Source organism: Tiliqua scincoides, chromosome 2, assembly GCF_035046505.1.
Source record: "Tiliqua scincoides isolate rTilSci1 chromosome 2, rTilSci1.hap2, whole genome shotgun sequence".
NCBI lineage: Eukaryota > Metazoa > Chordata > Lepidosauria > Squamata > Scincidae > Tiliqua > Tiliqua scincoides.
Window position 1 is genome coordinate 35,382,386 of NC_089822.1, and position 27,756 is coordinate 35,410,141.

The following is a 27,756-nucleotide window of genomic DNA, read 5'->3' on the forward strand; positions in this document are numbered from 1 at the left end:
AAGTAGGGTCCACTCTTTAATTGTTAATACACTCAGTTCTACTGCATACACAATAAAAACCGGAATGATGATTTACCTGTGCTTGTTGGAAAGTTATGGGATTATTGAGCAGGTTTTGCTAAAAGGCATGGTTTTAAACAGTGGAACAAATCTCTAGATACTGTTGCTTTTCACTATATTCAGAACATTGAATTAGTTTCTTCCTAATGGCTTGCCAAACCACATGGAATGCCAGTTAAGAGACAATTAATGCAGTTCAGACCTGCAGATTTCAGGCCTTTTAAAAACATGATACAAATATGTAAACTTTGTCCTTGAAAAAGTTTTTGCTATGAGTAGCTTTACATTCCTTAATTTTGCCCTAGCAATCATCAAGCTGTTGCATGCCCCATTCATGAAAAGTATGTTTTGTTGGAGTGATGTAGCTTAAACAGTTACGCTTTGAACACATCCTTACCTAGAGCTTCCTTTAAATTATATTAATTTAAAATATCTATTGAATGATAGCTTAAAAAAAATAACCAAAAACAAATTAATGGGTTGGTTTTGCAGAAATGACTCTTTACAGTAAGTAAAAAAGATTCATCACAGTTTTGGTAACTTGCATGAGTTCATACTGAAACAAAATCCTTCACATGTTCTTGATGGATTGGATATTGTTGTGCTCTAGGGACACTCACTGATATGACCTGAAGCAGTAGACACCATAGAGCTTGTGCTTTTTATCTGGGAAGCCTACAAAGCGTACTGCTGCTTCAGTAGGACTGCAGCGTTTCCTGGGCTTGGAAATGGGGTATCGGACACTGCCATCAGCCAGCCAGCCAGCATCACAGCGGTCATATCCTAGGAGTTTCCAGGCTGCAAATATCTGACCTACTTTAGCAATCTGTGCTCCATCCTTGATGCAGGCTTGCACTGCTTCCTCGTAGGTCAGCTTGGTTGGGTGTATTAGGTAGTAAAAACGGCCTAATGAAAAGAGAGAAAAGAATATCATGTACAAAAAGAACACCAGCAAGATGCAGTAAGAAATACAGTATATTTTTTGGGGTGGTTCAATAAAGGAATCACTTATCATGATAAAATTGCAGTTGTCTTTTAAAGAAAATCACTACATCTGATGGCAGCTTTCAGTAGCTCTCACAATATGATTCTTTCTCAAAAATCTAAAAAAGTTTAGTCACTGTAAAGGCTCTTCTGAATAATAGCACTTATTTGTTCTGATAATAAAACATGGTGTTGCATTTATGTACACTTGCAGATCCGTCTTGATATGCTCAGATGTACTAACTGCATGATCCTTTGCACTCAGTGGTGCTCTGGAAGCCACATGCAGCTCACATGACCCCGGCCCTGGCTTTCCCATGTGATCCACAAGTTGAGTGCCCTGCAAATGGCAGTTTCACAGTGCTGTGGTAGATTAGGCTATTTTCTGTCTTATTTTGACTTTTTAAAAACAATTTTAAAAGTGGGCCCCAGAATCTGCAAATAGTGGAATCTGTGGGTGCCAGATCCACAGATAAGGCAGGTCCATTGTACATAGCTGTTTTTTTTTTAAATAAAACAGACCTTGAGATGCTAAGACAAAAGTTTCTGTTGTTATTTAACATATTTCAGGATATGTGGATGGTGCAAAGGTAGAAGATAAGCCAGAGCTTACAGCAAAATCAACTGATGAAAGCTTACTCCAGCTCCTCAACACTTTGCATCAGCAAACTGCATTGTATTAAGAACATAAGAATAGCCTTGCTGGATCAGGCTCAGGACTCAACTAGTCCAGCTTTCCTGTTTCTCACAGTGGCCCAGCAGATGTCTCAGAGAGCACACAAGACCACAAGATACTTGTATCTTGCTGCCACTCCCTTGCATCTGGCATTCTATTGACTCTTGCACCCCCAATGAAGTCACTAGACTGCACTTGGGTTTAACTTTTTTAAACACAAGTGACCAATTTTTAATGCATGAAACCTTCTGAACACACCTTCCCTTCCTTGCCAGTCTTGTCCCAGAGACAACTACTTGATGGTGGCATATTACATGAGAAAGATCTCACAGTGAAGTCATTGATGCTGGCAAACAAGTTACTCCTGCAAGGAAAATCCATAGTCTGCACATCTTTGGGGGGTGGATAGGAAAGGGCAGAAGGAACAGAATCTTCATTATAGGCTGGTCAAAGGCTGGTTGGTCTTGTCTGTATTTTTTATGCCATGGTGTTTATTTTTTTTTGTTTCTACATATTGCATAAAACTGCTAAAATGTCTTAAGATTCAGTTGCATAAATTTAGCTAATCCCTTAAGGAATGATTTAGCTGGATATGGATCAGGTAAACATTTGCACAATGTTTTAACTTTGGTTTTCACTGCTGTTTGTTTTGGAAATGCAGAGTCAGAACTGAAGCATCCCTGCCCAACACAAAAGCAGTGTTTACTCTTTGCATGGTTTAAGGCACATAAATTTCATTGTGAACTTGTTTGTATAAGCAGAGATTGGGACCATGTCTTCCTTTGCTGGCTGCATGACAAACATCTGCTTCCCAACATGCATACGGATTAGGACACATGCAAAAGGCCCACAGTGAAGTCACCAGAAGTCAGGCCCAGTTGTCACTGAGAAGGAAAATCTGTTGCGTGAAGCTCTCTGCCCTTCTGTTTTGTATACAGCAATTATTTCCAGATAGATTATTTTGCACGGTGTGAAAGGAATAGGTGCTGGACACAGAAATGGATATTTCTATACATACAGCAACCTAATCCTATATTAGGGCAGGAGGTCTGGTCTAGAGGGTAGAGCCTGAAAAGAACATCTGAAGGTTGCCCGTTCGAGGCCACCGTCAGTTCCGTGAATGCCGAGACCTTGAAGCAGCTGACAAACTGAGCTGAGTTATTCCACCTGCTCTTTGGTGTGAGCAAAGAAATGTCTTGGCTGCCCTTCAAGTGAGAGATGAAGGAGCAGCGTGAGAGGCAACTGGGGGCCAGAAGTGAGACCAGACTGTGAAAGATCCATCTGAAATGTTGTGTGGTTCATGAAAGATATAGAACTTTTCTGTTATTGTAAAAATCCCCTCCAGGGTTTAGAGATAGCCTACCTGTGTGAACCGCCTTGAATAAAGTCAGAGGAGTAATCTGATGACCAGAAAGGCGGTATATAAATACCATTATTATTATTATTTATTTTATTTTATTTATTTATTTATAAATTTTCTGGTTGCATCTATTAAACATGAGCCCAAGCATGTTCCATCTACCAAGCAATGATTTATTTCTGGGTTTCAAAACACAAGTTTTGTGTAGTTCTGTCTAATTCCCACTCTAGTTCTTCAGTTGTGAGGGAAATGAATTATGTTGTTTCTTCATATGTTTTAGGACTGAACCCTGACAATGGAAAAGGATGCTAGACATGAGCCCTGGAACAAAATGAGTCCTGCTATCCCCTTCCTGCACCAGTAAGCATTTCACCTGTCAATTTCTTCTTGTCCTCATGTGTTCATATAAAAGTAAAAGGACCTTCAGGGCAAAAGCAACTTCACACATCTCATTTTTTGTCCAATGTTGCTCTACGTCATACTCACAACTATACACAGAGGTGAATGTGCAGACTGTGATTACATATTCTATTTTGAACATCATATTTTCAGTTACAGCATTTGTAACATCAGCTCCTTTCCTCATGTTTTTTTTCCTTGTGCTTCAGCCAGGAACAGTGTTAACCAAGTTATCATACGTGAACCTCGTTTTTATGGCGTGAAGGAAATAAAACAGGCCCCAAATAGTAGAAAAATGAGCATGTAAAAGTGCCCTAACTAGTTTGAAGGTTGCTCTTCTCAATCACCCATTTACTCAGGCAGTACCAACAGCATAAGCTCTTTTAAGAGATAATTAATTAATCAGGGTCAGTTGTTATCTCTAAAATGTGTATGTCCTCAATTATCTAAATTAAAGGCAAAACTTTTTAATCTTCATTTAGCTGGTAACTCATTTCATCAATAACATAAGAGCACCCCCCCCCCCCAATTAACATGCTCTTCAGCTTCTCAAATATTTCTTGCTTTTTTCAGTGTGGAAAAAGAATGTCTGAAGGATCATTTTCAGAGAATTTTCTAAGGTGGTGACCTGGTTGTGGGATGCCTTCCCCAGAAACATTTGCTTGGCTCTTTTTCTTTTTCTTTGCCAGGTTAAATCTGCTTTGTTTCTACTGGCTTTAGGTACTTTGCAATAGTTTTTTTCTGCTACCTTCATTTAGCATTTTAAAGTCCAATCCTATCTAGGACTGGGCCACTCTTTTACAATAGCTAAACACAATTCCATCTTGTTCGTGGGTATATGGGTGTGTGTGTAGGTCCACTGTTGGAGGTCCAGTGCTGGAGGTCCACTGTTAGTGCTGGCTACCTCCCGCAGCACTGATAAGCTGGTGGTTGGGGTGGAGAGCACCTGGGTGTGAATGGAATGGGAAGGAGAGGGAGAGGAACAGGAGAGTTTCTGAGTGAGATGTAGGGCAGGTGGGAGGCAGAACGGTAAAGGAATGAGGGGGATATCAGTGGCACTAGCATGTGCCCAATTCTAAACCTGTTCTCTGTCCCCTTCCCTCTCCCTTACTCTGCTTGGTCATGCAGATTCATGGAGGTGAATCTGCAAAAGGTGCAGATTCAAGGAGACCCACTCAGAGGAGGCTTGTCTGGGGTAAGAGAACAAAAGTTTCTTTGTCTTGAGGAGACCTCCACAATTGCCCCCCCCCACTATAGAATAAGGCATGTGCTCCTTTGTCATGGCAGCATCAAAGGTGGGGGATTTAAAGCCCAATCCCAGGCATGTCTACTCAGAAGTAAGTCCCACTGGGTTCAGTGGGCCTTACTCCCAGGTAAAGTCTGATGTCCCAGGTAAAGTCTGAAGTATATTTGTAAAGTCTGATGTTGACTACCTTGAGAAGTACAAAGTCTATACAGTTAAAAAGGCAGGTATTTTCTTACAGCAGAAAAAAACGCTTTTGAATCTGTATTCAGAGTTTCTTACCATTAAAATGAGATGTAAAACAGAAGACATCGTATCTACTTTGATCTTTATTTGAGAAGCCATAATTTCTGACTCCAGGCACTGTGTTCTTCCCACCACAAGGCTCCCTGGGATTTGTGATGGGATATTGCACCGACCCATCACTGAGCCAGCCTGCATTGCACCAGTCCAGGCCTAACCTCCATGCTTCATACAACTGGTCAAACGAAGCTATAATTGCATCTTGGTCCAGGCAGGCTTGCTGAGCCTCATAGAAGTTTAAGTTATAGCGACCCAGTCGCGGAAAGTAAGGGAATACAATGCCTAAAAAGAGAGAAACAAGCATTAAGTTTTAAAATAACATGAAGAAAAAAGTAGAAAATAGAAAATACAAATATTTACACATTCCCATTAAATCTTCATCCACTATTATTACATTATAACTTAAGACAGTTACAGATAATCATTAAAATGGGAAAAAACCCAAATGTTTCTGTACTGGGCAGCGCAATCCTAACTTGCGCAGGAACAGGCAGGCTGGCAGGCCTGTGCTATATCCAGCGCAAGTTTGGGGCTGACTGTAGGCAAGCATGGGGGAAGAGGAAAAAATTCCCCTTACCCCAGGTAACACTGCAACAGCCCCAGTGGGACTACTCTGATACATGCCACTGACATCAGTGGTGCAAATCCGAGCAGCCTGGGGTTGGCCCTGGCTGTCTGGGAACGGGGCCTGGATGCAGCATTAAGTGCCAGATCCTGGCCCCACCTCCCGCTCCCCGCCTGCCCACTCATGGAACCACCTGCCACCTGTCCTCCCCTGCCCTGGAACATCTTCCTTCCCGCCCTCCCCACATCCCCGACCTCTGCACTGGCCAAGCTCAGCTAGTGTGAACTTACCCTGCTCCAGGGCTTGTGTCAGTGTGGAGAAGCCGGTACACATCTGTGCACAGGTCTATCTCCCCCGAGAGTGGTGCAATGGTGCTTTACGGCACTTTTGTGACACTCATCAGCTGGCGCAAGTCCTTGCGCTGGCCGAATAGGCAATTTGGATTGTGTCTTAAATCCATTATTTAAAACTATGCATATCTCATTAGCTCATCTTGCAGATTCCTTATGTACTTACTGTAGGCTGAAATCATATGCATGATTTCACCCACTGCCTGCCCTCCCCAGCCCTGTAACGTATCCTTTTCACCCTCCCCCCGTCCTCTGCAGACTTCTGTGCCAGCCTGGAAAGGCCAGAATGTACTTACTGCTCCACCAGCTCTGCATGGGGGTCTGCAGAGGTTAGTGCACATCTGGGTGCTGGCCTGAGTCATCTCAGAATTGCCTTTCAGCATTTTTGTGACACTCTTTAGCTTGCGCAGTGGAGTTGCGCTGGCCTAGTCACCTTCTGGATTGTGCCATCTTTACCAATTGTAAAAGAATGCATCAATCTATCCTTACCCATAATACAGCATATATTTCCACTTAAATATCTTAACATTGACCAGTATTTCTCTTCCCATCAGCACTGCTTTCTTTCAAATTTGGGTTACTAATAGTTGCTGCAACTAGTAAATGGAAATTGATTTCAATCTCCTAACAAGTGCAACTGGTATTACCACTCCCACCGTTGGGCTGGAATCCTGATCCAAAGCCTTTGAATAGACAGACACGTCCAACATATGTGAATTGCATCAATCTTTTCATGCTTGCATACATTATTCCCCTCAAAGAGGTCTGTGGAGGGGACCTCTGAGCTGACCACTTTGGCTACTGAGTAGGAGCCCTGTCATGGTTCCAGATGCATGACAATGATGTCACACATCATCGCTGACTTCTGAGAATGCCAGGCTGTATGGAGGTTGGCTTGGAACTGTGCAGCCTCATGGCCACATGGCTTAAAGCAGGGGTGTCAAACTCTTTTCAAACCAAGGGCCGAATAGCATCTATGATGCCTGCTGCGGGCCAGAAGTGATGTCATTAGGCCAGAAATGATATCATTAAACAGGTCATAACCAAAAATAAGAACTTTTTCTCACTTAGGATCTCATTAGCTGCAAATGACAGAAGAGAAAATATGCAAACTTGATCATATTTCAAGTTATGGGAAAGCCCAATTGTCATGTGGGCTGCCCTTTCAGAAGTAACACCTCAGCACTGCTCAGCAGATGAGAGCCTGAGGACCAGATAAAAAGCTTCCGCGAGCCGCATCCGGCCCCCGGGCCTTATGTTTGACACCCTTGGCTTAAAGGGACTAGTGCCTGCATCACTAACATTAAAATGACAATAGTAAGATAATTTGTCTGCTTTAATCCTCATGGGCTGAGATCTTACCAGGCAACTAGGCTAAAATAATTTTCCATGAAATGAACAGAATTCTAATTCTCAAACCTTGTTTGCTATCTCATACCTTGTAACTTGAACCCAATGCCTTATGTGAAAGAAATAGTTCATTATTTCTTTCTAGAGCCATTAGTTGTTTGATTTTTCTCTGTAAACCGCTTTGTGAACTTTTTTGTTGAAAAGCGGTATATAAATACTGTTAATAATAATAATATTCCTTTTCTTTGTCAGATCAGACTGATATTGGGTCTTCCTGCACTATCTGCATCAATCCACATGGATAAACTGCCATGTTTATCACCAAGGCCCTATCACTTCCAATATAAACAGAATCCCATGGAGAGGCTTCTGGACTTGACTTCTTTTCAAACCTGTTCCAAATGCATATCACAGATTTCATTATGCTGTCCCATAACTATTGCACCTTTCTTAAGCTGTTTTGTTTGTTTTCATATGTATATCCCACCCTTCCTCCAAGGAGTTCAGGATGATGTTCATGGCTCCTCCCCATTCTTTTATCTCAGAACAACTGTGTGAAGTATGGTAGGCTGAGAGATGGTGACAGGCTTAGGGTCACATAGAGTCTTTATGGTTGAATAGGGATTTGAACCTATCTGGTATTGGACTTCCTGGTCCAAGTCCAACCCTCTAACCACTACACAATGCTGGCTCCCTTCTCAGTCTTGTTTCTGGCTGCTCTTGTTTTGCCTATGGTAATTTACCGCTATACCAGTGCCAACTTCTCATATTTTTGCATCATCCTTTTGCCTAACCCATTTTAATATGACATGAATCTGGGCTGCATAACAATAACAGAACTTGCTTTCAAAGTCTATCCATCATCTTCCTTCAAAAGTGTGTGAGTTTGGGTTTGAGAGGAAGGGAAAACATTTACTGGAAGCAGAAAGAGGAAACAAGAGAGAGGCAATCAATATGCAAGGCCAAAATACCAACCTACTGAGTTCTATGTCTTGGGATATAGGCAGTCAGCAAGTCAACTGTTTAGTCTGAAAGGCTCAACTGTCTCCTCTGACAGCAGGCTTCTCTCCCAGATAAAAATCACACCCTTTTCTTCTGGAATGCCACCAGTTCTGAGTACTATTCCCAAGTGCAGACTTTCTCCACACTGAAACTTTACTCTCCTTGTTCAGTTCTGTCTACCACAGTTTAATCCCTCCTACATAGGCAATCTTGCATAGATGAATTCTGAGAAGAGGAATAAATAACACAGGCCTACAAAATTGAGGGTCAGAAAAGTTTTCCCCAAACTTTATGGTGGTTTGATATGAATTTGGGGTGCCAATTCCAAAAATGGCATCCGTTTTGCCCTATCACATCTAGTTTTGGAGACACAGCATAGCCTCTTTAGTGAATGGTTCAAGCAGCTTCCTCATGAGGAAGCCATGGTGTAGGCACAGTAACATCTTGACAACTGGTAAACAGTGTCATTTTATGTAGGTTATCATGAAAGGTTATTAATTGAAACATTTATATATATAAAGCAAAAAGGCTCTTCTGATAGTTGCATGAAACCTCCATGTATAGAGGGTAAATATCTCTGAATTTCAGATGCTAGGGAGAAATAATGGGAGAGGACTGTTGTTTCTTGCCTTGATTATAGGTTTCCTGGAGAAACTTACTGGCTACTGTTGAAAACAGATTCTGTACCAGACAGACCTAAGAATACACTGAATAAATGATTATGAAAATTATGCTCAATTTTTTTTCCAGTTTATGAGATATGATATCTTGCATTAAGTTGGTGCTTCCATACTGCGTTGCTCTTGCAAGCATATCATTTACATGAGCACTGTTTTTCCACTTTTTGACTTCCGACATCTTGCAGGAACAGATGGTAGGAGGTATAAAACTCCATTGATGTAAATAAGGCCACTCTTGAAAGCAGAAAATGAATTCACAGCTTGGTATATGAACTGATGTGGTGCCTGTCAGTTTCAGATTACAGAACAAAGAGTGCTTTGGGATGGTACAGGAAACAGGGTTATGCTGGTGCCAAGAGCCACATAAGATCTGGAGCCACAGCATAATATCTGATAGAGCATATTTCCTAACTTTACGTCAAAGTCTATAACATCTGAATGAGTATGTTGTATGGCAAAATGTGTTCTCTATTCAACATGATGTTGCTTCCCATACATCCCCTTGAAGAGATATACAGAGAATGACCAGAGCAATCTGCTGCAAGTTGAATTCCTCAGAGCTATATGGTTTGGCTATGGAAAGGCAGCTAGCGTGTCTGTATGGCACGCTAGCAATGATTGCCAGGCTTGACCCCCCTATCAGCCGGCAGCAGGGCTTTGCTGCCAGCTGATTGGCTGGCTGGCCTTAGGGGGCGGGACGACTGAGCCCGATCTGGCGCGCAGGCGCTAGACCTGGCTCAGTTCAGGGAAGGCCAAGCGCTAGGCTGACCTCCCCTTGTGGCGGTAGAAGTGTGGGGTGGGTAGGCAGAAGACCTTCTCGGTGTCCAATCTAAGCCAGCAAGGGCAGGGGTGAACCAGAACCGCTCTCAAGATGCTTGACCAGCTCGGGGAGGCAGGCTGGCTAGCCCCTGGTCTAAACTTTGGGGCCTTGCAGGGGTGACCTGAAGGCATAGCAGTTCGGCTGGCTTACCCTCTTCGGGCGACAGTGAAAGGCGGGCTTAATAACTATTGAGCTACGCCTGGAGTCGGGTGGGCGCCCTATGAGACTGGGGGACGTAGACGGCTAGGGCCGTTTCCCCCACTTAGAACCCCGCACTTAGGATGGGTATTTACCTATTTTGCCTTGTTGCTCTGGTTGTAATTTAATAAAGTGGCCCATTTAATCCCATACCTGTTGTCGGCTGTATTTATTGGGGAATGCATGGTAATGCACAGTAGCATACAGATCACACATATTTCCTTAAGGTGTCCCAATCATGTAACAGAGGAAAGAGGGTTAGGCATTTATTCATATTTTGAAGCTCACTGCATATGCAGGGAACACTAAAATATTATCATTTCATCTTGCAGAGAATTAATCCACTAACTACAAATGAAAATATCACAGCTGCATCCAGTTCAAAAGTTATTGCAAGTATTTCAGGCACTGTTACAATAGTAACAGAAATCAGGCTCTCAATAGATTTGAGAATCTATTTTATTTTACAGTTTTTAAAGTTTTAATTCATGTGATATGAATCAAAGTAATGTAAAAAAAGCTAGCAAATTTATACTTTGTTGTCAAATAGTATTTTTTTCCTTCTACAAGTTAATGTTAAACCTCCTGGGGATACTGCATATTCCAGTAATCACACCAGTATTTCAATTAATTCTGTGCTAAACTGTTTCAGTTCAGTTGTTTATTTAGAACAGTGTTTCAGAAGGGGGACACTGGTCCAGCAGAGAGAATAATGCTTATTTATGAACAAAATGGAAACATTTTCTTTACCCTCATTGCATTGCAATTGTTCAATATATGGTGATCTAATGCTCATGATAATATTCTGTATTTTTTTATAAGCTGAGGTCTCATAGACAGTTGAGTGCTATTAACTACAAGTAAGAACTATATCAAACATCTGCTTTTCAGAAGAGAATTAAGATTAGTCTTCTCAGCCAAGTCCTCATAAATATTCATGTGCCCCATCCAAAACTCTGCCAAGGTTTGAACATAGCGTAATGCTGCTCTTCAGCCTTGAATACCAGGCCAACAGGAGAGGTTATTTTGCCATCGTCATGTAATTTTGTCTTTATACCATCTGGAGGCTCAGGTTTCCATCAACACGCATTGATGACTGTTTACGTTATCCAGGATATTAATGAAAGAGACTTCAGGTCTAGGGATAGGTTTGATATGCCCTTAGAAATGCTAGATATCCATTTCCAGAACAAGAACCCAGACCTTCTGAAAACTGATATTTCTCCATAAGGTCTCCTGCATTCTGAGATACCTGAGGACAGAAATCATTATGCTTTGAGTACAGATATGCCATTTTTTCCCAAGTGCTAATTTTGACAACCGAGTTTAGGATTGTAACTCTGGGCCTTTTGGTCTTTAGTTTCCAGATCATCTCGTTTAATCCCAAATTTGCTTCCACCTATTTCTGCAGTCACTTGGGTTGACTTTTTTTCAAAAAATTTTTCATCTTTGTCCCCAGTACAACCTTCCAGTAATATTCCACAGGATCTTTTGGAGTGGCCTCCAGTTTCCCCTAATGAAATATATGAGTTAATTCTTTCTTTAAAACCTGGTAAAGCTCCTGGGCCCGATAACATTCTGAATGAGACCTTGACCAGTAATCCCAAATGGTGGGCGGAACCACTTGCATCTTTTTTTACCTTGATTAATGCCACTGGTTGTTTTCCTGATGCCTGGTTGACATCTATTCCTATTCCAGTTTATAAAAAAGGTGACCCTTCATTACCTTCAAATTATCGCCCAATCAGTTTATTATCAAATATTGGGAAACTGTACTCTAAAAATCTCCCCGGAAAGGAACAGATTGGTTTTCGGGCAGGAGCTTCTACCCTTGATCATATTTTTACATTGACTTATTTAGCAGAGAAGTATTTTATTTACAATAAAGCTAATCTATATGCTGCATTTGTTGATCTCCAAGGGGCCTTTGATTCTGTAAATAGAGCCCTTCTATAGTCCAAATTACTTAAATGGGGAATAGACCTGCGTTTGTTATTTCTGCTCCGTCAATTACACTCCCAGAATTTTTGTCAGGTTAGGATACCAAATTCCAATACTCTCACTGACAGATTCCCTATTCACAATGGTGTCCGTCAGGGATGTATCCTTGCTCCTTTATTATTTAATTTATTTTTATCTGATTTACCTTCTTTTCTTTCTTCTTCTATTCATTCTACTCCGGTTTTAAATGGGGTCCCTGTTTCTACTCTTTCATATGCAGATGATGCAGTATTATTATCTCTAACTAAATCTGGACTTCGCTGCATCTTAGCTACATTTCAGGAGTATTGTAAACTAAATGATCTAACAATTAATTCAAACAAGACCCAAATTATGGTATTTTCTCGCACTTGGTCTCCTATAACATGGACGATAGGCCCTAATATATACAAACAAGTCCAGTCTTATAAATATTTGGGTCTTATATTTCATTATAAACTCTCCTGGTCTTTTCATAAGAAAGCTATCACTTCGTCTCTCTCTCCCCAACTCAAAGCAATTTCAAAATTTTTTTATAATGAAGGTAACCAGTATGTCCCTGCTGCTATTCAGGTTTTTCAGTCTAAAATTCTCTCCCATTTGTTTTACGGTGCCCCAATATGGATTAAAGTAATCAACAAGGATATCGATCAGATTGCAGCATCTTTTTTTCGTAGAATTCTAGGGATCCCAAATTCAATTCGTGTTTCCACAATTATTTTAGAATTAGGTATACATCTTCCAACAACCACAGCCTGGTTACTTACTTTTAAATTTTGGCTTAAACTGTGTTTAAATTCTCATTCTGGGTCCCTTTTATACGATTTGTTAAGAGACTCTTATTTTTTTTCTTGGTTTTGTTTGATAGACAACAAACTTGCTTCTCTTGATCTTCCATTAGCATCCCTGGCAGATATGAGTCTTTCTAAAGCATATTCATTGATAAAAGGCAAGCTTTTATCATCCGAATTCAATTATCTAAGTAATAACCTTAATCCTACTTGTTCTCCTCTTTCTTTTGGTTTGGCCCCATCTTTCGATCATGCCCCTAATTATTTCTATACATTAACCAACCCGTTACATAGACGAGCCTTTATGTTAGCTCATTTTAACATTTTCCCTTCGGCAGTCCATTCTGGCCGCTTTTTTAATATTCCACGGGAGAAAAGGCTCTGTCCCTTCTGTCACGAGGTTCCTGATTTTTTGTCTCACATTCTCTTTTTTTGTCCAGTACACCTTGATATTCGTAACCATTACCTTACTACTTGCATTTCCTCTGATCTTACCCCTTCTGATATTACTCTTTCCAAGTTCATGAGTGATGTTTGTGTTTCTCTGACTGCAGCTGTGGCTGGTTATTTATCTGAGATTCTTAAAGTAACGTCAGAATTTAAATAACTTGATATCCTGCTTTTAATTGTCCAGTTTGTTATGCAAATTGCTGTGTCAATTGTAAATTTTAATTGCAAACCGTGTTGACATGCCAATAAAGGTTTCAGAACAGAACAGAACAGAACAGATTGTAACTCTGACACTTGGCAAAGAGTACTGGAGCTGTTGAGTTAACACTGAAAAGAGTAACCACCTTGTATTTGCAGAGAGACTTCAATTTCCCGCACTGTAAGTCCATGTGGAATAAAAAGAGAGGCTAGCCTCAGCCAGAGTAAAGAAATTGGCTTCCTTCGGTGCTAGTCTAAACAGAAAATTCAGACCCTGTAGCCAGAGTCAACAAGGGATACAGTAGGGCTTGCTGTACACCCTACCCTAGTGTAACCGTCTTACATTGGCAAGGATTTGCTTAACAAGCATTTTTTTTAACTGATGCTACTGTAACGGGGCAAAGATGATTATCTCACTCCTTCAGAATGTATCATTCTCTCTCTCGCCATCACATATGATGCTCTAGTTATAACTAGGGAGTGACATTAACTGTGTTTTTTCTCTTTGCTGTATAGCCTTACCAATTTCCAAGATCCTCTGCCCCATCACAAACCTATGGTGTATTAATTTCATTCATCAGTCATTGCTGTAGACATCATACTTTGTACATAGCAGCTCACAAACTGAAGATTCATCAGCAGAATTAGGTCCTTAATTCTGTGTTCCTCAGGGGCTTCCCCAGGCCTCATAATACTTTATAAGGCATTAAAAACATCATTTCCGATTTTACAAAAAAACCAGAAGTGACTTTTTGTTACTGTAAGGCTCGGTTTTTTACTGTAAGGCTCAGGTGGTCATGCGCAACCTCTGCTGGGCTCACCTGTGCTCTTTGGAGGGAGGGCATTCCCTGCTATCCGCAGTTTCAGTTAACCACAGGGGATTCCAGAACGGAACCTCCATGGATACCAGGGTATGCCTGTATTGCTAATAAGATTTTTGATTTGGGTTATATATCTGATTTTAAAAAACAATGCATAGACTTCTCTCTGTGGGCATAGCTAATCATATCGATTTCTTGCTTTTCATGGAAAAATAAAAATTTAAAAAGTCCTGAGTTCAAATTATTCTGGGCCATGATGGACAGCCTTGGATGCATCACTATTCTCTAATGCAGTGTTTCTCAAACTGTGGGTCAGGACCCACTAGGTGGGTCGCAAACCCATTTCAGGTGGGTCCTCATTCACTTCAATATTTTATTTTTGATATATTAGATATACCATGCTATCATGGTAGGTGATTGCATTTGGGAAAATGTTAGAGACCTGTACTTTTAACAAGCTACTATGTATATTCTTTTAACAACGATAATCAATGGGACTTACTCCTGGGTAAGTGTGGGTAGGACTGTAGCCTAGGATAGTTAAAAATGTTCCTGCTTGATGATGTCACATTCGGTGGGTCCTGACAGATTCTCATTCTGAAAAGTGGGTCCCAGTGTTAAATGTGTGAGAACCACTGCTCTAATGAAAAGAAAATGCACCAAAGAGATGCACTCAACAAATAACCTGGTGTTGCTTTTTGTTTCCTTGAGGTTTCCCAAATGATAATTAGACAGTAAATAATTCCAGAACTAAATAAAACCATTCACCTTCATTTCACCTCAGCTTTATTGCAAAAGAAATGAACTTCCTGGGAAGGTACAGGTTGAGCCTCATTATTCAATTGGGTTCGACCCTCCAGAGTAGAAAGGTTTGCAAGCAGGCAAAGGCTGAGAGAGTCTTCTACCATGGAAAGCTCCCCAGTGGAGATGGAAAACAGTTTAATTCAAACATGACTGAAATCTGCCTTGAAGAACCAAGTGGAAGAAAGGCAGGTCTCTTATATATCTCTGTTAAATAAATAAATATTAAGTCATTTATGTTAGGCTGGAAATGCTTACCTTCTAAATCTAGAGATACGACTGCTGTGTCATCTTCTAATCCTTCAATCACTTCACATTTATATTTCCCATAATCCTCCAGCATTATACCAGTGATTACAAGAGAGGCATCATTTTCAGTGCTTTTCTGGAGGAATACTCTGTCTTGGTAATTTCCGTAGCTCTTTTTGTGGTATCCCATTTCAACATAGACGTCCACTTCCTTGAGGTAATCTGAGGTGAGTTTGGTCCACTTGACCCGAATTTTATGGGATCCTGAGTCAGATGATGCAAGATCACGGTAAAATTTACACGGCAGTGTAACATTACCACCCCGATGTGAAAAGACTTTAGTTTGTTCTGCTTCCACAAGAAGGCGAGGTCCATTTTCTGGTCACATATCAAGGGAAAGGGAGAAAGATTAGTATGGCATACAGTCCAATAGTTTAGATAACAACAGTAACATACATCAGCAGGCAAAACTAAAGGTTAAGCCTGGAAGACCAGTGCCATGGCCTGGTGGACAAAGGTAGGCCCTAAATAATCCAAAATTCAACGTTTCACAAGGAGAAAGTGGGAATTAAAAGTGCATGCAAGCAAATGGCTCCAAAAGACATAAGTAGCAAGGTAAGCTGCACACTGTACAGCAAGACAGTAAAATACTCATAGAGGTGGAGTCTGTCTATCTGTCTAACCCATGAAAACCACGGATAATGAAACTGCTGTTTTTTGAGTGCACCTGAGCTATGAACATGACCAGAGCCTTGCTCTGGTTGTGTGTGGAGCTGTTCTGAACCTTGGAGAGGCCAAGGCTTAGAATGCCACCCAGAGCCTTTTTTACAGCGACTTGCAGTTTTCAGTGGAAAAAGTTTGGCGGAAAAAGGCTCTGAGCAGCTTTCTGAGAGAGGCCACGTGCAGTGGCATATGGCCTTAATGAAGCTCAGAAAACCTCCAAGATATGATTGTAACCGGGGGTTTGGCATCAGTGGTGAGGCAAATCTGCAGATGTCTAATCCATGGATTAGATAAAGAGGCCCCACTTGTATATGCATTATTGCATTAGTGTCATTTACATGGTACACTTTACAGCAGAGAACCACTGAAGCACAGCAATAAGTCACAAGCCCATGATCAGTCAGAAAATGAAAGAAAAGTGGTATACAAGCATTCAAAACTATATGGCACTTGCTGCGAAGGAAGTGTCCATATAATTGCAGCTTCGGGTTGCAGTTCTACCCATACTTACCTCGGAGCAGGTGCTTCTGAAAGAAATGAAACTTATTTCTGAGAGGACATGCAAAGGATTCACCATTGGGTGCTGTTAGCACCCAATCCTATTCAACTTTCCAGCACTAACACAGCAGTGCCAATGGGGCATGTTCTGCATCCTGCGGTAAGGAGGAAGTCACAGAGGCCTCCTCAAAGTAAGGAAACAAATTTCCCTTACCTCAGGGCTGCATTGTAGATACCCTGGTGTTGGAAAGTTGGATAGGATTGGGTCCTCAGACTTTCAAACATGTGGAAGATGCAAAAATACCTTGTGTCTTTCATTTTCCTTTTATCATTCATATTTGTACACCTTTTCAATCTCATTAAGGCACTTTTCAAGTCTATTTTCTTATTCTGCTTTCTATCTCTTATATGCCAGTTGTTTTACCTATAAAACTTTGCAGTAGTATTATCTTATGTAGATATATTTTATCTTTTATGTACCGTAGATATTCATGTATAGTATGTGAAATTTTTCCCAAATAATCCAAGAGCCTTTCAGCTCTGAACAGTTTTCTTTCTCAGCTGAGCTGTTGCTCAGCTCAGGCCTTAGTTGCTCTAGTTAGTTTCCAGGGACATTCCAGCCAAAGTTAACCTTTTATTCTCCTTCCTTCTGCTGCAGCCTGGTTCTGGTTCTGCTTGGCAAACGCTTGCAAAGCAGGTCTGTTTTGTGAAACACCAGGATGGATGGCAAATTTGGAATATAAATATTAAGATAACTAAAGCAGTGTCTTTTAAAGAGAATTTATACAAAATGTTTTATTGATGATATCTAACTCCAGAGAAATTAGCAAAAATGAATTCTGGGTCATCAAATAAGTGTTGGAAATGTAAAGAGGTTGAAGGAACCTTTTATCATATGTGGTGGACATGTGAAAGAGCAAAGAAATACTGGAAAATGATACATAAATTGTTGCAAGAGATATTGAATTGTGTGTTACCATTCAAACCAGAAATATTCCTCCTAAATGTGACATCAGAAATTAAAGACCAATGTAAGAAATACCTTATTGCACATATTGCTACAGCGGCAAGAATATTGTTTGCGCAAAAATGGAAATCTACAGACGTGCCAACTAGAGAAAATTTAATAGACAACATTTATGAAATAGCAGAATTGGAAGTTTTAACAGAAAGAATGAAAGAGAGAGATTTAGATAGAGTAAGAAAATATTGGAAGCCTTTTTATGACTGGATAGATAATTTTAGTTAAACAATATTGAGTGTTTCGATAAATCTAAATTTTTATACTGATAAATATGATAGCCTTTGTACTGATGATTATTGTAATTTTTTCAGTGGTTTTGATTGCTTTTTTTTTTTTTTTTGAATGATGCATGTTGTAATCTAGGGCCAATACCCTCATGTGTAACCTGTGTAGTACCAGCCCTAAGTATAACCCATTTTCCTTACCTGTATCTGTAATAAATAAATAAAATATTTTAAAAAAAAAGAAACACCAGGATGGGACCCTCCTTCCCAGGCTACAATTCAGTGTACCATTACTTAAGAATAACACCCATGGAAAGCAGTGGGTCTACTTCTGAGTAAAAAGGGCTGCAAATATATGCAGCTGCATCTCTCTGCTGTGAATTGAATTGCACACTCTCAGTTATGTGTTATAAGTTGTATGTTGTATGTAGAGCTTCTGGCTTAACACACCAGACACCTTAAAGGTGGATTTGATTCATGGATCTCCTGCAGTGGTTCCACTTGCATATCCCTTGGCAGCCCATTTCCTTAAATTGTACCCTTCATATTAGCAAAATGTTTGTAATTAATAATACAAGACCTCATCTCCTCTCTATGAAAACCCAGACTTCATGTATTCATCACAGTGTTTTCTCTTTTTATCTCTTTGAGGAACAGAAGACTCTGCCTTTACACTGTTTTGCACCAGAAGTGTGCTGAGAAATTCTGGCTGATTGAACACTTTCCATATTATGTTTCAGCTTTTTTACTATGCTGGTTTTCAATCACTGGTTCACATATGAATTGATGACCAAAAACTAGCTATTGGTGGGGCTTTCACAGCCAACTAGCTACTTCCCTTCCTGCCTTGCTGGTCCTTGCAAGGCATTCTGGAGCACAGCCTGCCCTTTTCTGCTATTATTCCATTCTTTTTCAAGTACCCCTAAAGGTCCTGTTGAGTGTCCCTGGGAGTACATGAATACCAGGTTGGGAACCACTGTTTTACTGGTATGTACTTTACAGTGCACTTACTCTGACAGTGTTTACAAAAAGGTGGTGAAGACCAGAATTTTAAAAAGAATAAAAATGTATCTTATGATCTTTTACTGTTTTTAATAAATTAGAGACTACAGTTCTTAGGTAACAATTAGTGGTAGGTTATTTTTCAGGATCTAGCCTCGGGTAAAATCAGACAAAACTATAGTCAGACACCCCCCTAAGTTTAGCCCCCGACTTATCCGAGGGTCATAGAAAATTCCATGATTGTTGGCTCAAAACCTGCCGCCCCCCCGACTTATCTGTGGGGTCGACTTATAGGCAACTATCTGCAGTAGTTTTAGTATGCCTAAATTTTTATGTTTTTGTAAACTGTCATGAGCTTTGGAGAGGTAGAACAAAAATATTTTAAGTAAATATTTAATAGAAAATCATGCAAACCCTTGACTAACTAACCATCTTTTCTTCTGTTTCAAACTGTCTGCATTATAAGATTTGTTTTTGCCTGATAGTGATTTCCATGCCTTTGGTTTCAATCAGCTGCATCATTCAGAAGGTTTGGCCTGGCCAAAAAAAAAAAAAAAATTATATATTGAAGGCTATATGGCCTGAGTCATAAGTATTTCATAATATGCTCCTTAGGGAAAATGCTGGAATAACCAGGGTTGAAGATGGCATAAATCCCAGCTGGTAGAGTTAAGTAACTCTCATACACTTCTGATCCCTGTTCTCTCACATAGTTTGCATAAATTTTGGCCCAGGCTGTAAATGCAGCTGTCTCTTGTCATTAGCAAGACTGAAGAGTACAAGGCAGTTGTATTCCCTGAACCCACATGTTGTAAGTAGTGACCTTATTGCTGAAACAGGTCAAGAGGAAAGGTTTTTTTCTTTAAAACAATTCACACATGTGGATCTCACATGAACTACATCTGAGAGTCCTACAAATGGACTCCAACTGATGGTAATAGAAAAAAGGAAAGGGGAAAAAAATCTCAAGCTGACAGGTTTCTGTATCCAGTTATTGAGAGCAGACAGCAATGAGAGTTATGCAGACCAGATTAGTGAGGAAGCAATAAAGCAGATCATGACAGGGATGGGGGTTGAAAGCAGCATGACCCATGTCTGAGAAGCAGACTACAAAGAGATAAATTTCTAAAATGATAAGAAACTCCACAACACTCAGCTCATTGTACCTGAACAAGGCAGTACAAGCCACAAATTTCTGCCTATGGTTAAATAGCTTCTGGGGGACAGAAACTGTGGGTGGCATATTTATATATTACTCTCTTTGTGAAGTATTTGGGTTATTTATTTGAAATAATGAAACTTTAAGGTATGAAGTGATGGGCACCTTTTAGTAACATGCACAGTGGGTACAAGGACCAGGATAATTGAAAAGTGTGATGGAATGTTGCACTACATCAGAACAATTTCAACAGATACTTATGCTCAATATGTATGAAAGACACAAGCTGATACAAAAAAAATCTGTAATCATTTAAGGATCAGATATAACATTTCCTAAATAGAATTTTGGTGGGAAAGGGATGTGAAAAAGCCATTAATAGTGTACAGATGGAATGCATATATTTCCTTATATAAACAATTTTAGTTAATTGCAGAGTTTTCATTATAGACTACATATACGTTATGACTCAGATTTTCTCCAGACAAATGGAAACCCCACATTCCTGGGCCATCTGGATCTGTTCCACTTTGGAAGAAATCCAGTTCCAGAAGGAAGGGGAAACAAACCCAGCTGACAGGCACTCTAAGGGCATAAATGCACTACAGAGACACAGAAACTGCTGTTTTGTAAAAAGGATGGTATAACTGAAAATGCTTAGCATCTTCACCAACCTCTGCCTTTCTTCCTTGCCCTACTTCCTGGATTGGCACAGAAAGTTGCACTGGGGTGATTAGATCCACGGCACCATTTACACAGCCTCCCCCCCTTCCCCCAGGCTCAGGGCAAAGGCAAGAAAATCAGGGTTGCCTATAGGCTGGGGAGAGGATCGGGGCATGGCACGGCTGTTGCTGGGCTGGTGTGGTCTCCCAGCTTCAGGCTAACCCAGTCTCTGACACCTGGAGCCAGGATGTCACGCTCATAGGGTCTGGGGGAGGTAAACAGCTAGGGCCATTTCTCCCCAAACTCTTAGTGGCCAGTATGCTTTGGGATTTTACTAGCTTAATTTTCCCTGCTGCAGGTTATTGTTCTGAACGGAATAAATTATAATCCTCCTAACCCTTTGTATTATGTCCTTCTTGGGGGGTACCTGGATAAAGGGAATGGAGCAGAAGTAGAAGGGTGGTGGTGAAGAGTATGGTGGGCTAGAATACCTCTAATGTTACATGCTGCTTCTTCTTCTTTGTTTCTTGTTTTTGAATACAGGGAGTGGGAGAAGGTGGCAGCTGGCATGCTGCCAGGTAAGAGGTGGAATTTGACACACACGTCTAGGGACTGGGAGGTCTTGGGTAACCCCAGGAAGAAAGTGGATAAAGAAAGCCACCAGATGGGAGCTGGGGATATGGAATTCTGAGTTAGAGGCATAGCTGAAACCTGTACTTAGGTGCCAGGAAAAGTCTTTAAAAAAATTATCTTGGGGCTTCTGGGAGAGAACCCACTGCTCTGATTTTATATTGTTAGCTGACTTGGGGACCTGTGGCTTGAAATGCAGGATAGAAATTATATAAACCAGCATGTAATACTGGCTCAAAATTCCTCTACTAGAAATACATTTTAAGGATTTCTATATTATAACTTACTTTTGAGATTAATGGGTGTGTAGTATCTGAGTAGTGGCATTTTATGCAGATGAAAATATTTTGCAGACTATGAATTTTTTTATAGTTGTCATTAATTATTATTTTGGGAACACATAGCTAAGTGGGCTAGTCACTAGTGCATATATGCACTTTTCACTCTCTCCTTTTTAGGATTGCCAACTGACCAAAGATGTTCCTAGAGAATTTTTCTCTCTAGCATGTAATGTCATTTAGGGAGGCCCTATTAAAATCTCCAGGATTTCTTTCTGGGTATTGATTCTGATTCCAGGAAACTCCAGGCCAATCCTGGAGGTTTGGCAACTCTATTCCTCTTAGGTTCAGCATTATATTAATTCATTACAATCCAAGTAAAAACGAGTTTAGGAGTAACACTCCTAAAGTTACTCTGAGAACCTGGATTTAATCAAGTTTCCCCATAGTGAATTTAGAAGTGTCTCCAGATTAATGTTAATGGTGATTAGAAATAGATGCATATAAATAGAGGTGGAGGTAGTAAGGGAGGATGTACAGACACTGGGGAAGAGATGGAGGAAGAGCATTCCTGAAACTTCACCTTGCTCTGAATGCAGACTTCTAAACTCAGTTAATTGTACCCAACTGAAATGGAGGAAGCAATTGACTAGAAAAGTTGTTCATTCCCCTATTGTGGATTGTTTCAGAGAAATGCAGAGTGAAAATCTGTGTGTGTGTGTGGGCCTGCCTTAGGATTTGCAGGGTTCAATTTTGCATGACCCTGGGAGTGGGTGTCACCCCCCCACTGAACACGTCCCTTACTCATGACAATGAGCAGCACGGCAGTGATGTGATGTCCACATCACTGCCAGCTGCTTCTGGGGAGCTCCAATTTCAGACCATTCTGAAGCAAGAGTGGGTGGTTCCTCCAGCCATGGAGCTCTGCTTGCTGCACCGGCCTTGCAACACCTCTGCATGGAGGCTTACCTGCTAAAGTATAAGGTGCCAACTGCAGACAATCCATTCTCCATCCACCCTAGAGCAGGGCCCTCTCAGGCACGGGGCCTGATTGGGCCCAATCAACCTAAAGTCAGCCCTGTGTGTGCCATTTGGCCCAATACTCAGTGGAAGGAAAAGAATAACTCTTGCGGCAATTCTTGGTACCTCCCTAGTTTAAGTTTTGTGTTTTGCTGCTTTTATTGTTTCCTTAGAATTGAGAATCTTTTTCTTTATTAGCAGCAGAATCAATAACAAGCATTTTGTTTTGATTTGGCTCACTCACTTGGCTCACGTCATTTCTGTCATGAGAGTGAAAAATACGTGCCAAACATTGTGCCTCCATCCCAAATATGTTACATACACAAAATAATTTTCTCCACAAGATTGTTGTAAAGAGTGAGAGCCAGATAGGACCTCTGATAAAGACTCCCTCACTAGCTGGAACTATAGAAGTCAGGTGGAGCAGAGCTGAGTTCAAAATTAAACTGATCCCATCAGTAGCAAACTACAGAGGGAAGGGTGGAAAGAATACATCTAATACTTTAATCAGGTGGAAGCTACAAAAAATGTTGAGAGGCAGGTCAGGCTCAGCCACATATCTGCCACATCTTTGCTAACCTTCTACTGTCTATTCAAGTACAACTAATTCTGTGCTTTCTGAACAGTTTACAATAATTTTTAACACTTGTCTAGCTTTATCTGAGTTTGTAAAGTGTATTATATTGTCCTAACAACAATCTTAAGGTAACAGCAAAATACTATGCATTTCTACTCAGAAGCAAGTCCCACTATGTTCAGTGAGGTTTAATCCCAAGCAAGTGTGTACAGGATTGCAGCCTAACAGGATTGCAATCCTATTGGGCTCTACTCAATAGCTAGCATTCCAGCAGTGGTGGCTCCTTCATAGCTGTTGCAAATTGTGCTCTGGCAATGTGCGGAACCTCATGCTTCTGGAACATTGCAGGAGAGACTGGAGCAGCCCCATGTGTGGTGGAAGGGCAAAGAAGTTTGCTGACTTAGGTATGTTGACAGGGAGGGCAGAACAAGGCAGGGGGAGGCAGAACAAGGGAGGAGCTGGGCAACCTTCTGAGTGCTGAGGATACCATCCTATCCTTCCTGGTAATCTGGTATGCCCCCTTTATCCCTTCTAAAGACAAAAGTTCTGGTGCTGGTCCGAGGATACCCATTGGTGAGTGGGAGGCTTATGGAGGGGTAAGGGGAAATAATTTCCTGTTCTCTTCCTAAGCCTCCCCATCTCCCCCCCCCCACCTCAGGATGCAGTACAGCCTATGTTGGCATGGTTGCATACTATGGCAAAGGAAACCACAGAATTGGGCTCTAAGTATTATATTATTGCAGTTGGGGCTGAGATGTAATTACTTGCCTAAGGCCACCTAACAAGTTCATGGCAGAGGCAAGTTTTGAACCAGGGAAGTCCTGATTCACAGTTCAGTCTCAGCCACTGGGCTACACAGCCCTATGGTTTTTAAAAAAGGGGGGGACGACCCTTTTCTTACATGACTTGACTTGGAAAGCCCTATTTCATAACTGCAAACATATGAAGACGCCTGTGGTTACCTAATTGTGTCTGAAATGCATTCTGCACATGCTTTTAATCGGCAAGCTCCATGAATTCCAGCATTCAAAACAGGTTCAAGGAGTGAGTTCTGGCTCAAAGTCATTCAATTTTAAAGGACTTCCTAGGGGTACTAGAGTATAAATGACTGGAGAAAAGGCGGTTGCCACACTTTGGAACTTTGTCAAGTGCTTTCTCCCCATATTCCAGCTGCTGAAAAACTACAGGGTAAGTCATGCAGCCAATGGAAGCCAATTTTTGGTCAAACTTAGCCAGATTTTTGCTCTCTTTGCCACAGACAAAAAGGGGCACACAAACTGCAAACACTGCTGTAGATCAACTACAACTTCTCGTGAGAGTCTACAGAAATGGATCTAGTCTGCAACCTTTTGTATGCCTATGTTCTATACAGACAACAAAGCCAAGAAGTCAGAAGTCTCTCCCTGAATAAGCCATCATGATATAAGCAGGAAATGTGGTTAACGGAGAACCCAGATACTTCCCATGGACAAGGAACACTGAAAAGATTGCACCTATGAGACCAGTGCCTTTTATGGCTCCATCTAGGTTGCTTTGCTATTGGTTACATGGCTAGATGTTCTTCCGAGTGAGGAAGAGAAAGGGGATATGTCATATTCTTGCCTTCCAAGAGATTATGACTCCAACACACATTCTCTTCTGCCTGTCTCGGTGGGTAGAGTGCAGATTGCAAATGAACAATGGGAATGATATTTTTTTTTCAGAGAAGTTCCCAATATATTTCTTTTCTGTAAGTTCTCAGCAGAGGGAAAGATAGTGAGAGAGGCTCACAAGATGGGTCAGCTCTAGAACTGCATGCTAGTATGAATACTGACATTTGCATTTGTACTGGCACTGCCATTTGTTTACTGCTGGACAGTGGTGTAGTGGCAAATTTTAAAGTGCAGACAAATTCTAAAGTGCTATGTGTCATCATGACATAGCTCCACTGCATTTAGTGGCCATTTCTGAACAGCAGTCACAAAGTAGCGGCAGCATCGCTGGCCCACTGCAGCTGATAACCTGCTCCAGCACAGGTAAGCTGGCATGGGAGTGAGGACAACAGGGAGCTTACCCCAAGGAGCATCCTGATCGCCCCCCACCACAGAATGCAGCACATGTCTCCATGTCAGGGCTGCATCAGCACTAATAGCACGGGATAGGAACAACCTATAAATGTAACATATTCTCCATACTGTCTTAGCCCTTAGAAAAGAAAGTGGATTAGACCAGTGTTTCCCAAACTGTGGGTTGTGACCCACAAGACAGTCGCGATCCCATTTTTGGTGGGTTGGAGGCCCAGTGAGGCAAGGATGCTGCAAAGTAAAATGGTGGACAACCTGGAAGTTGCTTCTGGGTCATGCATGTGCCCCATGTCATTGGCTGTGCTGCATTTCCCAAACTGTGTGTCACACTGGTGGGTCACAGGACGCAGTTTGGGAAATGCAGTGCACTGTGGTGCATCACAACACACGCACTTTGGGAAATGCAGGGCATGCACATCCGGATCATCTGCCATTTTATTCTGCAGTGTCCTGGTCTCAGCAGGCCCTGGATCCACAGGAGACGACACGGTGGGTCACCAAGGTAAGGAGTTTGGGAACTGCTGGATTAGACATTAACAGGTACCCCAAGCAAACGTCTTAGTTTGCCTCCTGCTGAGCCCTGATGCTTCTTCTCAGCTAAAATTCTTTGAAGAAAATTTAAGAGACAGCACCTGACCTGTCCTGCTGAGGATGACACAGCTCCTGAGGTAGAAGAAATCCGGGAGTTCTGCTCTCTCCCAACTCTTTCACCACCCCCTTGTTGTTGGAAATACTTGATGAATTCCTACTGCTATAGTATTTGCACTTGAGCAGTAAGCTTTGTGGTGCTTATGACAGTGGTTTTTTTCTCTCGGCAAGCTTGAAAATGATAGTACTGAATAAAATGTAGTTCCTTCTGTTCTTGTAAGCAGAAATATTTAAGTAGATTGATGTCTCATAAGATAGCATCCTCCATGCTGCCTTCATGCACGCAATGGAACATTGATAACCACTGCTTTCGTTCTCAGCCTGACAACCAAGTGAAGAAATAGTGAAGTGCATGAATTTTCACAGAAGTGTTAATGCATCACAGAAACAAACTACTTTTCTGCTACAGTGAACATGGAAATAGAATACTGCTTTTTGAAATGCACACTCTAGCATTTGACCCTTGTCCCCTTCACAGAACAGAACTTCCCCACCATGGGGACAGTCATGATTTAACAATACAATCCTACACATGTTTATTCAAAAGTAAGTCCAACTATGTGGAATTCATGGTGGTGTGCACAGGACTGCCACCAAAGCCCGTAGCAAGTTCTGAAGTATTAACTATAAGCAAAAATATTTTCATTGGAAAATTCAAAAAGTTATCAAATAGGACATTCTAAACAGTTTCATGTCACAAGTTCAGAGAATACACCCAGAAAAAGAAAGAGATACTGATATGAAATACTAAAGTTATGGTACTAAAAGAATCTATCAATGAGACAATAGCTACAAATGCAAGAGCTAATGTTTTGGGAATTGATAAATTGGCACAATCTGCTTCACAAAAGCCTGTCCGATTCGAGTTTGATTTGCATCCCCTTTTAACCATACAGCTTGCTTTTTTTCTAGCGCCACTGCTACCAATTCTGTAAAATTTCTAAATTGACCTTGAAGACAGGGTCTAGTGCCCTGAGATGCTGGGCTCAGTGAGAACTGCAAGTGCTAAACAGCATCACACCTGCTTATAAAAAGTGCAAAATCCAGTAAAGATCTGAACTTCCAAACTTCATATAGCTCCAATAGTTTGCCTTATTTAAGTTGTCAAAATTCAATGTATATAAATGAGAGAAGTCTTTCAACCTGCATGTCACTTTTGCATAAATAAATGTTTTGGCTTGCTTCATACAGGATGACTCTCGACTGCTGAAGCTGGGACTAAAAAACAGCTGCATTGCACTGCAGCCTCAAAGCCTCAGACAGCTAGAAGCCTTAGGACTCAAATGGACATACATGATTATGCGGCGAAGCAATATAGCACTTTATGTGAATGAAAGCTACAGGGATAGGCATCTCTTTAGTGAGGTAAGTTACTTAAGCTGTTCACTATCTTTTTCTTCTAGGATTGTATCTTAATAACAAGTCACTACAATATATCTATGCTATGAAAATCTTTGCTGTATGATCTGTATTAGATCATTTTTATTCTGCAGTAAGGCAAACATAGTTGTCTCTAAGCCAATTGCTTGCTTATGGCTTTCAGTATGCATGCACTTTTATTTCAGCAAATATTGTTTTGATCTCAAAAAACACTGCAGGGTTGCATACCTAATAACTGCACTTCAGCTCTATAAGCAATGCAAGTTTTAGTTTTCACAGTATAATACAATGCAACAAACGATGTAGCAAAGTAAGTCTTGTAGCAAAACTGAACATTTCAGTACAGCATCATAACTCTGCAGCTTAAATTCTTTTTACTTACCATGGATGTGAATAATTCTGTCATGCTCCAGAGTGAAGTTCACAGCATGATGATCAGCCCAGCAGAAAGAAATCAGCACCAGAAAAAGTAGGCTCTTCATCTTTTATAGCCCAAGAATCTTCTTCACTGTGAGAGTACCACATACAAAGAAGCTGGTGAAATTAGGAAACCTTAACAGTGATGCATTGCACACAACTTGTTACAG

At 41.0% G+C, this 27,756-nt stretch overlaps 1 protein-coding gene across 1 annotated transcript; it reads right to left on the reverse strand.

The window, feature by feature from the left end:
- Positions 1-676: 676 nt before the first annotated feature.
- Positions 677-27,651, reverse strand: HAPLN1 (hyaluronan and proteoglycan link protein 1). Its single transcript, XM_066616881.1, has 4 exons — positions 27,552-27,651; positions 15,290-15,658; positions 5,005-5,307; positions 677-966 (listed from the first exon to the last, which is right to left on the reverse strand). Exons 1-4 carry the CDS (start codon positions 27,649-27,651, stop codon positions 677-679), a joined length of 1,062 nt encoding a protein of 353 aa, XP_066472978.1.
- Between the last annotated feature and the right edge of the window lie 105 nt (positions 27,652-27,756).